Consider the following 13,978-nt stretch of genomic DNA (forward strand, 5'->3'; position numbering starts at 1 on the left):
CTGAGTTTGGTCAGATAGTTGTCAGACATATAGCAAAATCATGTATAGTTCGTCCTCCTGTAAACTAAACACTCTTCAGTCTGAAACTACACTTTCTTTACTCTGAAACTAGTGATGCAATTGATTTTGTAGCTCGACTGAGTGAATCAAACGATCCGATCAAGTACGATCTTGCCAGGTTGTGCTTCGTTCGTGCTTAGTTTAATCAAAATAGCTAATTAACGTGTAGTCGTGTACGATTAGCAAATCAAACCTCTTATCTGAAGGAGCCAATTGCATGCTAACAACATGAAGGAAACACAAAATTTCAGACTTGCCAGGGAGGAGGGTCACCAGTTCTGGGCAAGATGGAGGTGCGCGTGGTGGAGTGAGAGGCCGGCACCGGAGACGGGATAACCCTGGATTGGGCACCTCCATCATGGCGGACCAGGGGAGGGGCAAGCGGTTGCGGCAGGTTTGGGGGCTTCAGCCAACGAAGAGATTGTGGAAGTAGACAAGGGACCATTGACGTACGATGGAGGATTGGCCACGAAGACGAAAGGACCGACTGTGTGGGCCTCCGCCTCAGCCGGCCTTGCCTCGTGAGCGAGCCGTGATCGCACGCGTTTGGAGCCGAGCGAGCGCTCCCGAGCCGAGGGAAGCACCGATCGGATCGGAACGAGCGGCGGCGACCGGATGGAAGGAGGGGACACGTGGACAAATCCTGACATGGGTACGCATGGGATTGACTTTGCAGCCGGTGTCCATGAAATTTTCTTCCCACCGGCGGCTGGGGCTTCGCAGTCCGGGACCATGTGGGGGACGTAAGAGGCTCTGGAGCAGGCCAGTTGAAGCACGTGGCGTCAGCATTGCAAGCTGAAGCGGAGGCATGTGCGGCGGCTCTCGAGGCAGCGTTCGAGTGGGGTATGACGCGTGTCCAGGTCGAGTTAGACAGCAAAGAACTGGTGAAGGCACTGAATAACACAGATTCGGACCTGGCGACCGAAGGTCTTCTCTTCAAAGATATATGTCAGTTTGCCCGACTGAACTTTAGCCAGATTTCTTTCTCCTTTGCCCCCAAGGGGTTGTAATGCATTAGCTCATGCTGTTGCTGCGTTTGGAGCAAAGAGCCTAGTTGCTCGGGAGTTATGGCCTCAAGGCCTCCCAGACGGTGTAAGTGTTAGAAGGGTCAGCGTTCTGGCTGGACCTGGGTAATGTATGGAATCTCAGTGTTCCATTTAAAAAAAAACGACCAGTTATGTGGCGGATGTTTTCTACTTATTCGCCGCCTTATGCGTAACGTGTCATACTTATCTTTTTTGTTGTAATCGAACGACGGTGTAATCCGGCGATGCTGTGAGATTCGACGCACGCTTTCTGATCGTCGGTTTTAAATTTTTAAATTTACTTTACTAGCAGATATACTCTCTCCGTTTGAAATTACTTGTCGCAGAAATGGATGCATTTAAACGTATTTTAGTTTTAGATACATCCATTTTCAAGACAAATAATTTCGAATGAAGGGAGTAGTTGATAGTTCCGAATGACTAGCTCGCGCATCCATGTCTACGGTCCGCCACGGATGAGATGCCCTTAAATTCAATCCATAAAAAAACATCGAAATTCAAAGCGCTCCACAACTCAAACAGAGCGAGACTTTTCCAGCTGTCACAAGTGAAAAGGTGAACCCCTCCCGTGCCTTCTTGTCCACGCCTCGGGGCTGGAGCCACTGCCCCGTCCTCTACAAGTACCCCTCCCATACCAAACCCCTCACGTCACCAGTCACCACCCTCTCTCCTCTCTCTCTCCCCTCCCACCCTCCCACGCGCGCACACAACACACGCCCACCACCAGGGCGGCAAAATGGTGAGTTCTCCCGCGCCCCCGCCCCCGCCCCCATCCCGTGGTTGCGCCGCCGCGTGCCCTTCCCGCGTGCTAACCGGCGCCCCGTCGCTCTTCTCCGGTGGATGCAGGTGATGGCTCAGAAGACGAAGGAGGCGGAGATCACGGAGCAGGACTCGCTGCTTCTAGTAAGCCCACCCACCCGCCTCCCCCCTCCCCTCCCCTCCCACCCCCGTCTCCGGTTCGGTTCCGCGCGATTCGAGTTGGTCCCGTCGGTGGTGTCGTGCCGGTCGGTCGAGATTTCCACCTGCGGTTCCTGAGAAGCGCTTGCCCTAGGATTTGGTAGCTCGGTTCACCGCGGCGCGTGCGTTGTGCGGGTTCGATTCGGGCCGATTCGTGCTCGCGGGGCGTCGGAATCGTTTCGTTCTGGTCGGGTTTTTTCGGGGGTGGATTTTGGTGCTGCTTGGCGGGATTTTCACCGATTTCGTGCGCGGGTTTGGGGCTTTGGGCGTGCAAGGGAGGTTAGCCATGGGGTTTTGTGGGGGTTTCTGCTCCAATTAATGTTGCTGATGGATAGGCGGCTAGATGCGTCAGTAGATTCCGTGTCGGCTATCGCGCAAATGGATTCTGTTCCTAGTTTCCTCCGCGAACTCTCGGGTGCGTTCGGTCTGCTCAAACGGGCCGTCTCGCTGTTACCCCACTGATTTGATGGGGTTTCCTTCATCCTGCTTGCTTGCTCGGTTCCATTTGCGGATTTGAAGCGTGGAATCTGCTTTTCGGGAGGCTTGCCTCGTCGTTTTCCTCGATTTCGCGGGAGATTGGCGCGGAAGCCCTCCTGGTTTGCGCTCCGATTCTGAACCAGCAGTGTTCTGAACATTTGGGGGAGCTGTTTGAACTAATTTGGTTTGGTCGCTTTGGGTTTTCCCGTCTCGATTTGGTTTGGTCGCCGAAGTATGCTTGTGGTAATATCGCTTGCGTATGTAGTTAGCATTAAATCCGCTGGAAATGTGGATCCACACGTTCGACGCGATCATACTACTTAGCTGGTGCGTTTTGGTAGAAGCGTCTGGGGATTTTCAGTGCTCGAACTCTTCCTGTGCGTGTGGAATTAGTTTAGTCTCGATTTCTATTTAATTGCTGAAGTTGTGGTAGCAGCCTATGTTCGATTCGTAACTTCACGTCCCTATCAAAATGCTTTGTCTACGGTGGAAGGGGGAGCACAGAGATGCATTATTTACTGGCTTGCACATTTCCAAATTATCATGGAACAGCAGCACGAACTTCTGTCATCTTATTAGTTCGAATTGGGTTTACTAGTTCCTGTTGTTCTAGGAGTAAGATTTTGTGCTGTTCAAATGCTTCCAGTGGAGTACTAAGCGTCTCTATGATTGGGGTTTTACTGTTTGATCCAAACGTGACATACTTTTGGCCAGTTTGAATTAGAAAATCTTCTCTGTAGTTTACAAGTATGCTTTTTCTTGTGCTATGCTGTGAGATTTTCAATGTATGTTCTGCATTTAGGAATTATCTGAGGTTAGTAAACTTCTCTTGCAATGTTTGGGAACCAACTCTCAAACTGTAGTCTCCTTGTTTGATATTGCTGCTTTTAGTAGTTGGGATTGGTTGGCAAATACATTGCAGGATTATTGGTTGGTCATCAGGTTTTGATAGCTTTCACTTTGAAAAGCTGGGTGGTTCATTTCCTATATCACATGATATGTCTTGTTTACATTTCTCTTGTACATCTGTGCCCTGAATTGCAATGTTTTGATCTCTGTTCACTTAACAGATTTGATTATCAGTACCAATATATGTACCTGTATTTGCATGGGCTAACTGTTCTTGGTGTTTAATCGAAGAAATGTATTACACGATCTTTATTGTATATGTATGCGTTTGAACAAAACATTACTGAAAAATATAAATGTGTTTTGTCGTGAATTATGTGCTTCACTCTGAGCTGTTTATCAGTAATCCAATTTGATATATGTTGATAGGTTTTATATTGCTGAAGCACTGGGCTATTTCAATAAGTATCTATATGATCTGGTGAAAATCATAGCATAGTGCGTAGTTTTAAGTTATTCATACAGCTATTTGGATAACATTGGTGTTCTGTTGACCAAACAGACAAGGAATTTGCTCCGGATTGCTATATACAACATCAGCTACATCAGAGGCCTATTCCCTGAGAAGTACTTCAATGATAAGTCTGTTCCGGCACTAGGTCAGGATCGTTGCCCAGTATATATATGTATAATCTAATATCTACATTCTGCTTGACATTTATTAGCTCGAAGTCTCAAACAACCTTATATTTGTTGCAGAGATGAAGATTAAGAAGCTGATGCCCATGGATGCTGAATCCAGGAGGTTGATTGATTGGATGGAGAAAGGTAATATATGTTTAGACAACTTGAGCTCATTCAATTAGTTTACTGTTCTATGATTATATGTTTTAGATGTGCTTTTCTTATCTGCTTATCTGATTAACTTTCCGATTCTAGGTGTCTATGATGCCTTACAAAAGAAATATCTCAAGACCCTTCTCTTCTGTATATGTGAGAAGGAGGAAGGCCCAATGATTGAAGAGTATGCCTGTGAGTATCACCGGGTGGAGTTTGCTAGTGTGTAGTGTATTAAGTTGGACTGACATCGATGCTGGATCACATGCCCTACATTTGCTTATCATGTGTCATAATTATCATGCAGTCTCATTTAGCTACCCCAACACAAACGGGGAGGAAGTTGCAATGAACATGAGTCGCACAGGGAGCAAAAAGAATAGTGCCACATTCAAGTCAAATGCAGCAGAAGTCACTCCTGATCAGATGAGGTGCTATCTTGCATACCCCTTTTTGGATGCTTGGATTTGTTGTTCTTGTTAGTCTTTTGTGCTCCTAAGAGTTAATTTGTGAAGGGTGTTTTTATGTGTACTGTAGTCGTCATAGTAAAGTAATACTGCATGCAGACTGGTATAATATCAAAGATGTGGCTTCATCGAGTGAACAGCATAGGAGTTTAGTGTTCTGTTTTTCTCTATTATAGTGTGTGAAACTTAAGATGTGGAGGAGCTATTCACCTCTTGACAATTAGTACTAGTTGAATTTGTAAGTTGCTGTTAGTTTTCCTGCCCGACTTGCAAAATTCTAGTACTGAAGGTATGAAATAGTTGAGGTTTCAGTGTGGTTTTCTCATATACATCCTGCAAATCAGTTTGTGAATTGCTATTCATTGGGTTCATATGTGCATGTCATTGTCAGCATAAACATTGTCAGCTGTAACCAGTGGTAAAATGGTAATATCCTGACGTGGCAATGTTTTCCTTTTAGGAGCTCTGCTTGTAAGATGATCAGAACGCTAGTTTCACTTATGAGGACCTTGGACCAAATGCCAGAGGAGGTAATTTTGCATTCTGTATTTTGGTTACATTGGATTGTGCTGTTCTGATTCTGTCACTTGTTTATGTTCAGCGAACCATTCTAATGAAGCTGCTATACTATGATGATGCTACAGTGAGTGCCTTTGTTTCTAGTTATCGACAGCTGCCATCCTAGATAACCTGATTCTATTGTTCTGTAGAAATAAGGATTTAGCTTTTCTTCTTCTATATAATTTTGTTGGTGGAAGCTTACAGACTTTATTATGTTGCCAGCCTGAGGATTACGAGCCTCCCTTCTTTAAGGGTTGTGCTGAGAATGAGGCCGTAAATATATGGAACAAGAACCCCTTGAAGATGGAAGTGGGTAATGTCAATAGCAAGCATCTTGTATTAGCTTTGAAGGTAGTGGAAATTACAGCATCTGTCCAGAATTCTTTTGGGGTCTTTTTGATCAATTTCTCATGTTTGCTTTGTTTATGCAGGTTAAGAGTGTCCTTGATCCATGTGATGCTAATGATGCTAACAGTGATGATGACAAGATGAGCGTGGGTCATGAGTCAGACCAAGATGACTTTACGGACACCGAGGTAAAGGCCCAAAGAAATCAGATAATTGATAGTTTCAGTAACATTATCTTTACTTTGCTCTTTTTTTGGTTATGGACATGTGGTACCTCCTTTTTGCATGAAAATGTTCATGCTTAGACATACTGTATTTCCTTTTTTTTGTAATCTAAAGTATTCCCTGACACACATAATCCCTGAATCTATTAGGTTCACCCATCTGAAGTGGATCGTTACGTCATTGCTCCTAATGGTAACATTTATCCCATGATGCTCTCATTGTATTTAATGTTTTTGGTGCTAATATACTTGCTGCAACAGATGGTAATGGCAAAGGTCAAAGTGGTACAAACTCAGATGGTCAGTTATTGGTTCAAGAGAGCTTTATTTGCTCATACATATATGTAAATTTTACACGCAGATGTGGTCTATATCCGTTTGCTCTTCTCTAACTTTCATATGTTCACAGATGAAACTCAAGATGCTGCTCATGAGGAAGAGCTAACAGCTCGAGTAAGAGCATGGATATGCTCAAGAAACATGGGTACTGTTAATGCTTCAGATGTCCTTTCCAACTACCCTGACATATCATTGGTAATTCTTGCTGTCATTTTCCCTTTTATGACAAGTATTGATATTTTGGTTGATTATTGTTCTACTTTAGTCACTGGACTTGTGAGCGAGTGACAGATTTCTTTAAGTGTTAGTCCACCAGTGCATATAAACAGACCATGCCTTGATACACTTTACAAGTTTTCCAGCCTGCTACTAACAACTGTTTGTTGAATGTTTTGCAGGAAATGGTGGAAGGTAATGCAGAAACAATTCTGTGTGCTCGTCAGATTAATCTTGTAAAACAGAGGCATTCTTTCTGTATTCTCATTCAAGTCTTGAATTACTAAAGAAATGACTCACTTTTCAGATATTTTGGAGAGGCTACTTAAAGATGGTTTACTTTCGAGGGCAGGCAAGGATGGTTATGCTGTTAACAAGGTCAACCTAAGTAACATTATTGTCTACCACACATGCTATATTGTTCTTCACTAACATGATTATTTCACGATTACAGATTACTGATCCCAAAACACCCTACATAAAGGAAGAGGTTGCCATGCACAATGTTTCACCTACTGAAGGAACCAAGAACAACAGTGGAGATCTGATGTATATGAAGGTGCAGTCCTTTAACCCTTGAATGTCAATGCATGGGAATCTCCCCTAACACAATGTTGTCATTGCAGGCATTGTACCACGCACTTCCAATGGATTATGTGACTATAGCTAAGCTTCAGGGCAAGCTTGATGGCGAAGCCAACCAGAGCACAGTCCGAAAGTTGATGGACAAAATGGTGCAAGATGGATACATTAAGAATTCAGGCAACAGAAGATTAGGTAACTGCTTGAACTTATCTTTATGAAGTCAACCTCTTCGAAAATCTGTATGAAGTCGAAGATGCCTTCTTCGACTGTAACCTCTATTCTTCTGGATGGTTCACGTGTTATTTGTTCTTTAAGTGAAGTTGGCCAGCCAGTGGAAAAGAATAAACCAGCCACTAATCTCATCTTCATTTCCTATAAAGATTTGCTGTGAGACTCAAATGATCAGTTTTTTGCATGTTGATCACTTGCATTTTGAAAAAACTGTTGTATAGCTCCCCTGAAGCAAGACCATTTTCTTCATGAAAAATGTTGTTTACCAGTAATACTTGCATGCTGATCTTTCTTGGATAAAATGCATTAGCTGGAAAGCTTCATAGTTGTTGTGTTCGCTGCAAACTAATCATTGTTAGGATAACCGATCCTGTCATTTTACTGTCCCTATTATACTGTAATAATACATATATGTATCTTCTAAATTCGATCTTTTGCCATGCCAGTTCACACCATCCATGTTATGCAATTTACTATATTTGTTCTCTTTACAAAATGCATGTCAATCTGTGTCTCTCAGGCAAAGCTGTCATTCACTCTGAAGTCACCAACAGAAAGCTCATTGAGATAAAGAAGATACTGGAAGTTGATATCACTGAAGACATGGTATGACCATTGGTTCCAAGCTTTGTGCACTACTTCTGTAGTAATTCTGCAACTCATTTGTGCATTCCCGATCCATCTCAATCTCTGTTACGTCATGCAGGCAATTGATACCAACGCAAGGCCTGCTGAGTTTGATCGCAGAGATCACCAAACGGCTGGTGAGTGGCAACAGTGATCCAGACATCCATGTTCAGGCTCTTACCTCTGTCACATTGGGTTTGGCAGCAGTTGCTAAACCCTAGAATTTACCTCTTGTCGCAGACCAGGAAATGAAAGATGGCTCGACAAACGGCCGCTTCCAGTCAGTTGGATCCGATCTTACCCGCACACGGGAGCTACCGGAGCAGCAGCAGACTAACAAGGACCCAAGCAGGACTCCCACAAGCAATCGCGAGGTATGACCGAAGCCTGGTTGGACTTCCCCAAGTAGTCAAGAATTTTGCAGTGTTGAGACTCTGAGCAAGAGCAACCGCAACATATGTAGTATAGTTGAAACGTGATAAACTGTGATGCCTTTCTTGCAGTCGGCCACGTCCCTGGAGAGTGGGGTGCTCGGGCAGAGGATCAGGAAGTCTCTGGCTGGCAAAGAGTCGATGTGCACGCCGGACAAGCGGACCAGGAAGGCCAGCATGGTAAGGAAAAAGTTCCACCTTCCTTCAGTTAACCAAAATGATCAAATCCACAAATCTCACGCATGTGACATGCTCATCACCCTTTCAGTTGCATCAGTTTAACAGAAACCATAAGCTTGACCACCCCTGAATTTTGTCGCAGGTGAAGGAGCCGATCCTCCAGCAGGTCAAGCGCCAGAAGTCCTAGTTCAGTGAGGCGGCACGGAATCGCAAGGAGCCTCAGCGCAACTAACCCCACGTAGGTCAGGCGAAGAAGCAGAATACCCCTAGTTCAGTACTACTTCAGTTCGTTCAGGTGCTTGAAACTTGTGAAGATAGCGACAGAGCACCCCTTCCGGCAGATGTAGATCCTTGTCCCTAGCCCTATCCTTGGTAGCAAAACGTAAACGAGAGAGACTTGTGCCCCCCCTGAGACGTGTTGTTTATGATGTTTGTTTCACTGGAGACTGCACCGAGGCCACTTTTGCCTGAATGCTGAAACGTAGCAATGTTGGTTGCTTCACGCCATGGTTTGAATGATGTATCTATTTGAATCCGTACTGAGCAGCGATGATCGGCGCAAGCTTTTTTCTTCTTGTTGTCTTGGATGCTGTAGCTGTAGGTACTGTTCTGTGGTCTGTGTACGCCGGCGAGCAGTTGCTTGGCGTATGACCAAAGTTTTTCCGGCGGGGACCGTGGTGCAGCGTTTTCTTCCCTCGCCAGCCCTCGCCCGGTGCACGGGCAGCGCGGCATTGATGATGGCAGGCACACTGTCACCTGAAGGCCTCACCTGGATCGTGTTGGATCGTAGTGGTAGGCTTGAGTGATTGCCGTGTCGGATCACTGTAGCAGTTCATTTTTTGAGCCCTGACCGTAGAACAATCGTTCTACGGTATTTTCATTAATAAAAAGTTACAATTGATACAAGTTATAATACAAGAATGAAACCAGGGTCTAAAGCCCTCAGCCAACCCCTGCTCTAGGAAAAATAGCTAGACCCATTAAAGATTCAAATCTGTCCATTCTTTAACCTTGATAGCTTTGTCTTCTTTGGCTCGGAGTTGTACAGCCCATAGTCCCTCTGACAGATGAAATTTCCATGAATCAACCGCCGGTGGTGCAGACCGAAAGATTTTTGTCATTCCTAACTGACCAAATACTCCAGCAACTCATAATGATAATATCTAGTGCCAAATCTTTAGGAAGTTGATTAGAAATTAGGACAATCTCATCAAAAGTGGAGATACCTCTGGTTCTTCCCGGTGCTATGACATCCCAGCAAGACAGAGCAAATGGGCAATTCCAAAATAAGTGCAGAAGAGTTTCTTCAACTTTGTCCGAGCAGAGAGCACAGGTTGAGTCTGGGAGGTGCATATTACGTCGATGTAGCATATTCCTCGTATTAATTCTGTCATGTAAGAGAAGCCAGCCAAAGATCTTATGCCTCAGTCTGCAATGAGTACCCCAAAGATTTTGAAATATGATGTGAGCTTTGTAGTTGCCCATAAAACGCTTGTACATCTTCATGGAGGAATACTGTCCAGATGCCCAATGATATTTCCATCTGTCTCTGTTATCAGAAGTCGTTCTGAAAGTTATAAGTTCTTCCACCCTGGCCAATTGATGGTATGCTTGCAGGGAAAGTGGCCTATGGAAAAGGCTACTGAGGTCTTCCTGATTATCCACAAATTGTAGGGTACAGTCCTTATGAATTGCAAAGGAGAAGAGTTCTGGGAATTTAGCTTGTAGTGGTTGACCCTCCCAATTATCAGTCCAAAAGAAAACGGTATCTCCTTGACCAGCTTGACAAAGGGCATGAGATTTGTAGAGAGGTATGAGCTTGATCAAAGTCTTCCACCAAAAGGAACCAATTAGCTTGTCACTTGGTGGACCATGCTGATAGTGAGCCTCCCAAATGATTTGCACCCAAGGAGTATCCACTTTGTTAAGAAATTTATGAAGAAATTTCATCAACAGAGCTTTGTTGTGAACAAAGATATCAAGTATACCTAGTCCACCTTGATCTTTCGGTTTACACACTGAATCCCATGAAATTAAAGCAGGGCCAGCATCCAGAGACCCAAATTTTCTCCACAGACAGTTCCTGAGGTAACTTTCAATTTGTTTGACCACTGCTTTGGGTAACATCAAGGAGCACATGAAGAAGATGGGCATACTGGCAAAAACAGATTTGATCAATGTAAGTTTGTCACCAGTGGAGAGCAAGGTAGAGCAACTCATGAGTCTACTTTCAATTCTCTTCAGCATAGGCATGAAATCCACAATTCTTGGTCTATTGAGAGTGAGTGGCAGACCAAGGTATTCATGAGGGAGGGTGCCAACTTTGCAACCAAGGATCCCTGATAGTTCCAGCATCTTGGTAGAAGGAGTGTTGATGGGAATCATAATGGATTTAGCATAGTTAACTTTGAGGCCAGTGTAGGCAGCATAGTGGAGAAGCAGATTTTTAATTTGAAGGAGTTGACCAGCATCAGCATTAGCCACCAGGATAGTATCATCAGCATATTGAATGATTGGGTAGTCTGGGCAAGAAGCATGAATAAGAGGGGAGCTTATTAAAGAGTGTAACATGGCCTGATTGAACATGGTTTGAAGTAGATCAGCAGCAAGGACAAATATGAGAGGGGATAAAGGATCCCCTTGTCTGACCCCTTTCTTACAGAGAAATTGCTTGCCAGGAATACCATTAAGAAGGATAGATGAGAAGCCAGTGCCATAAATCATCTTTATCCAACTAATCCATCTGTTTCCAAAGCCCTTAGCTTTTAGGATCTCCACAATAGTGTCATGATTAATCGTATCAAATGCTTTCTCAAAGTCCAACTTGAGTAGTACAATTTCTTTGCGAGATGAGTGGCATTGGTGAATGTACTCATAAGACCAGGCAAGACAGTCCTGAATGCATCTATTATTGAGGAAGCCATATTGGTTCTTATGCACCAGATTGAGGATCAACTTCTGAAGTCTTTTTGCAAGCAATTTGGTGATGATTTTGAGCGTATAGTTCAACAATGAAATGGGCCTGAATTCGACAGGAGTGGATGCTGCATCAGTCTTAGGGATCAATGTGATGTAGGAGTAGTTGATGCTCTGTAAATTGACTGTCCCATGATAGAAATCATTGATAAGCTTGTAAAAGTCAGGAGCAATAATAGGCCAGCATGCTTTTAAGAAAGTAGCATTGAAGCCATCCGGGCCAGGAGCTTTGTCCGCAGGCATATGATGTACCACATGATCAATCTCTTCTGTAGTGAATGGGATTTCAAGTTGAGCCAAGTTGTCATTAGAGGTAAGAAGATGATCAAGGAGCAGAGGATTTTGTGTGGCAACAGTAGTACCCAGTCTCTCTTTAAAGGCTCTGTAAAGGATTGCAGCTTTAGCACTGTGATTGTGGTGTTCTAAGTTGTCCTCATCTTTGAGCATAGCAATACAGTTATGCCTATGCTTGATAGTGGCCTTAGCCTGAAAATATTTAGTATTGGCCTCTCCCACCTTAATTTTCCTGATAGTGGCTCTTTGCTTCCAGTAGAGTCTTTGGTGAGAAAGAATTTTCTCCAAACGGGCTTTCAGGATATCTCTACCATTAGTTTCCACAGTTGTGAGTTCTCTGGCTTCTTCCAAATAATCAAAACATAGGATCAAGAAGTTAGTGTTAGCAATAATCTTCTTGAGATCAGAGAGATTTCTGGCCCAGATCTTTAATCCTTTCCTTAGTCTCTTAAACTTAGCTGCAATTATCTTGGCACTATCTACCTCATCCACCTCTTGGTTCCAGTTGTTTTGGACCACTGACATGAAGTCCTCATGCTCTAACCAATAATTCTCAAATCTAAAAATGTGAGACTTGGGAATAGAGGTACCAATCTTAACCATGAAAGGAATATGGTCAGAAGTGGTCTTAGCCAGTGGATATGCCAATGTATCTGGGTAGCTTAAAGTCCAATTTTCAGAGGTAAAACACCAATCAATCTTTTCCAATAGAGGCCAATCCTGCATATTACTCCAGGTAAAGTTCCTACCTTTGATAGGGATTTCAATCAGAGCTAAGTTGATGATAGCTTCATTGAATGCTAGCATGTTAAGATTATTGCCCCCTTCTAGGTTTCTGTTTTGTGGATATCTGATGTGATTGAAATCTCCAAGTACTAGCCATTTGCTATCTTCAGGGGTCTGAAATTGCCTAAACCATTCAATAAAGTGTGGTCTTTCCTCCTGTTGGCTAGGACCATAAATGTTGGTCAAAATCCAACTATCTCCATTGTGGGAGGAGGTGAAAGTGATAGAAATAGAATAGTTGTTGGAATGAAACAGTTGACCCTGGAAGATGTGTTCATTCCAGACTACTAACAGTCCTCCTGCTGCTCTAATTGAAGGAAGATATTCAAATCTGTTTAATCTTTTTGGACAGAAATTTTGTAGAAATTTGCTATCAATAACCTCTCTCTTGGTTTCTTGAATACATAGAATGGCACAGTTAGATTCCTCAATCTTATTTCTGATAGTTATCCATTTCTTAGGGTCATTTAGACCTCTAATATTCCAGTTAAGAATTGACCAATCCCTATTCATAGACTCAGGTAAAATTTAGCTGTGAACTTATTCAATATAAGAGCTGCACCACTTTTGAGACGACAATGAGGGCTGCCCCAGAGAAATGGGATATCATTCAAAGTAACCATCATCCACCAATCAGACCATAACATCCAGATACATAACACTAGGAAAGGCATCATAAACAAGTCGAGGTAACTGCCAGCAGTACATCCAAAAACAGCAAGAGTTACAAAGGACCAACTAGTTCTGTTCCACAAAAGGATTACACCTTGGATATCTTTGCAAGAGAGTTTCCAAAAGAGAGAGCTAGAGAAACTCATGGGTGAGAGCTTAATGTCTAACTGAAGCTGCCTGAGATTATCAATTGATGGAGCTGGCTCTTGTGTCCTCCTTTGCAGCTGGATTGCTTTTGCTCTTCTTGCGCTTGGCTTTCAGCAGCTCTTCTGATGTATCTTGTGCAGCAACCTTGCAAAAAGTGGTATTAAGACTTTTAATCACTTTTGCAGGAATTGGAGGAGGTAAGGCACGACAGGCTAGACAATTCTTATCCATGCAGACTTTTTTCTTATAACCCTTTGCTAGCTGTTGTAAACGACAACTTCTTCATACCTCAGTCTCTACAAGAGGGACCTTTTCCTTTCTTTTCTTGATGTTGTGCATGGTCGAAGTAGAAACAGCAACTGGGGCCAGAAGAGGTGCAGCTGGAGTAGGGGAATTGACTTCTTGCTCTTGTGTTTCCTGTGCCAAATATTGTGAGAAGGACAGGGATGAGTCCAGAGGAGGACAAGATTGAGGAATAACAAATGGCAAAGTAATAGTGCTGGCTCCTTGAGTAATGACCTCCCAGACTGTTGAGTTAACAAATTTCTTTGCCCAGTCAAATTTGTCAGGTGTAAGGAAAGTGACTGACAGAAAATTAATCCAATCCACAGGTACCTGAATGGCAGCTTGTTCTTTAGTTAGGGGGGCAAAGTGTATGTACCATACTT

The 13,978-nt window shown here is 43.6% G+C and overlaps 1 protein-coding gene across 1 annotated transcript; it reads left to right on the plus strand.

Moving 5' to 3' along the window:
- The first annotated feature begins 1,766 nt into the window (after positions 1 to 1,766).
- Positions 1,767 to 8,970, plus strand: ASY1 (DNA-binding HORMA family protein). The gene is made up of 22 exons (XM_087521311.1): positions 1,767 to 1,845; positions 1,953 to 2,009; positions 3,952 to 4,048; positions 4,149 to 4,217; positions 4,329 to 4,421; positions 4,534 to 4,657; positions 5,154 to 5,223; positions 5,295 to 5,336; positions 5,477 to 5,605; positions 5,686 to 5,790; positions 5,977 to 6,019; positions 6,088 to 6,126; positions 6,236 to 6,360; positions 6,564 to 6,576; positions 6,689 to 6,759; positions 6,836 to 6,940; positions 7,008 to 7,158; positions 7,718 to 7,803; positions 7,904 to 7,961; positions 8,065 to 8,198; positions 8,328 to 8,435; positions 8,578 to 8,970. The coding sequence occupies exons 1-22, from the start codon at positions 1,843 to 1,845 to the stop codon at positions 8,620 to 8,622; spliced, it is 1,767 nt and encodes a 588-aa protein (XP_087377437.1). The 5' UTR covers positions 1,767 to 1,842; the 3' UTR covers positions 8,623 to 8,970.
- Positions 8,971 to 13,978: the final 5,008 nt, after the last annotated feature.

The sequence above is a fragment of the Triticum urartu genome, chromosome 5A, assembly GCF_056163025.1.
Source record: "Triticum urartu cultivar PI428250 chromosome 5A, HENAU_Tu73, whole genome shotgun sequence".
NCBI lineage: Eukaryota > Viridiplantae > Streptophyta > Magnoliopsida > Poales > Poaceae > Triticum > Triticum urartu.

Bases quoted from the DNA above. Each gene is read 5' to 3' on its own strand.
- ASY1 (XM_087521311.1), top strand. The intron at 2,010-3,951 runs GTAAGCCCACCC...TTGACCAAACAG, and splicing joins AGCAGGACTCGCTGCTTCTA to ACAAGGAATTTGCTCCGGAT. The intron at 5,224-5,294 runs GTAATTTTGCAT...GTTTATGTTCAG, and splicing joins TGGACCAAATGCCAGAGGAG to CGAACCATTCTAATGAAGCT.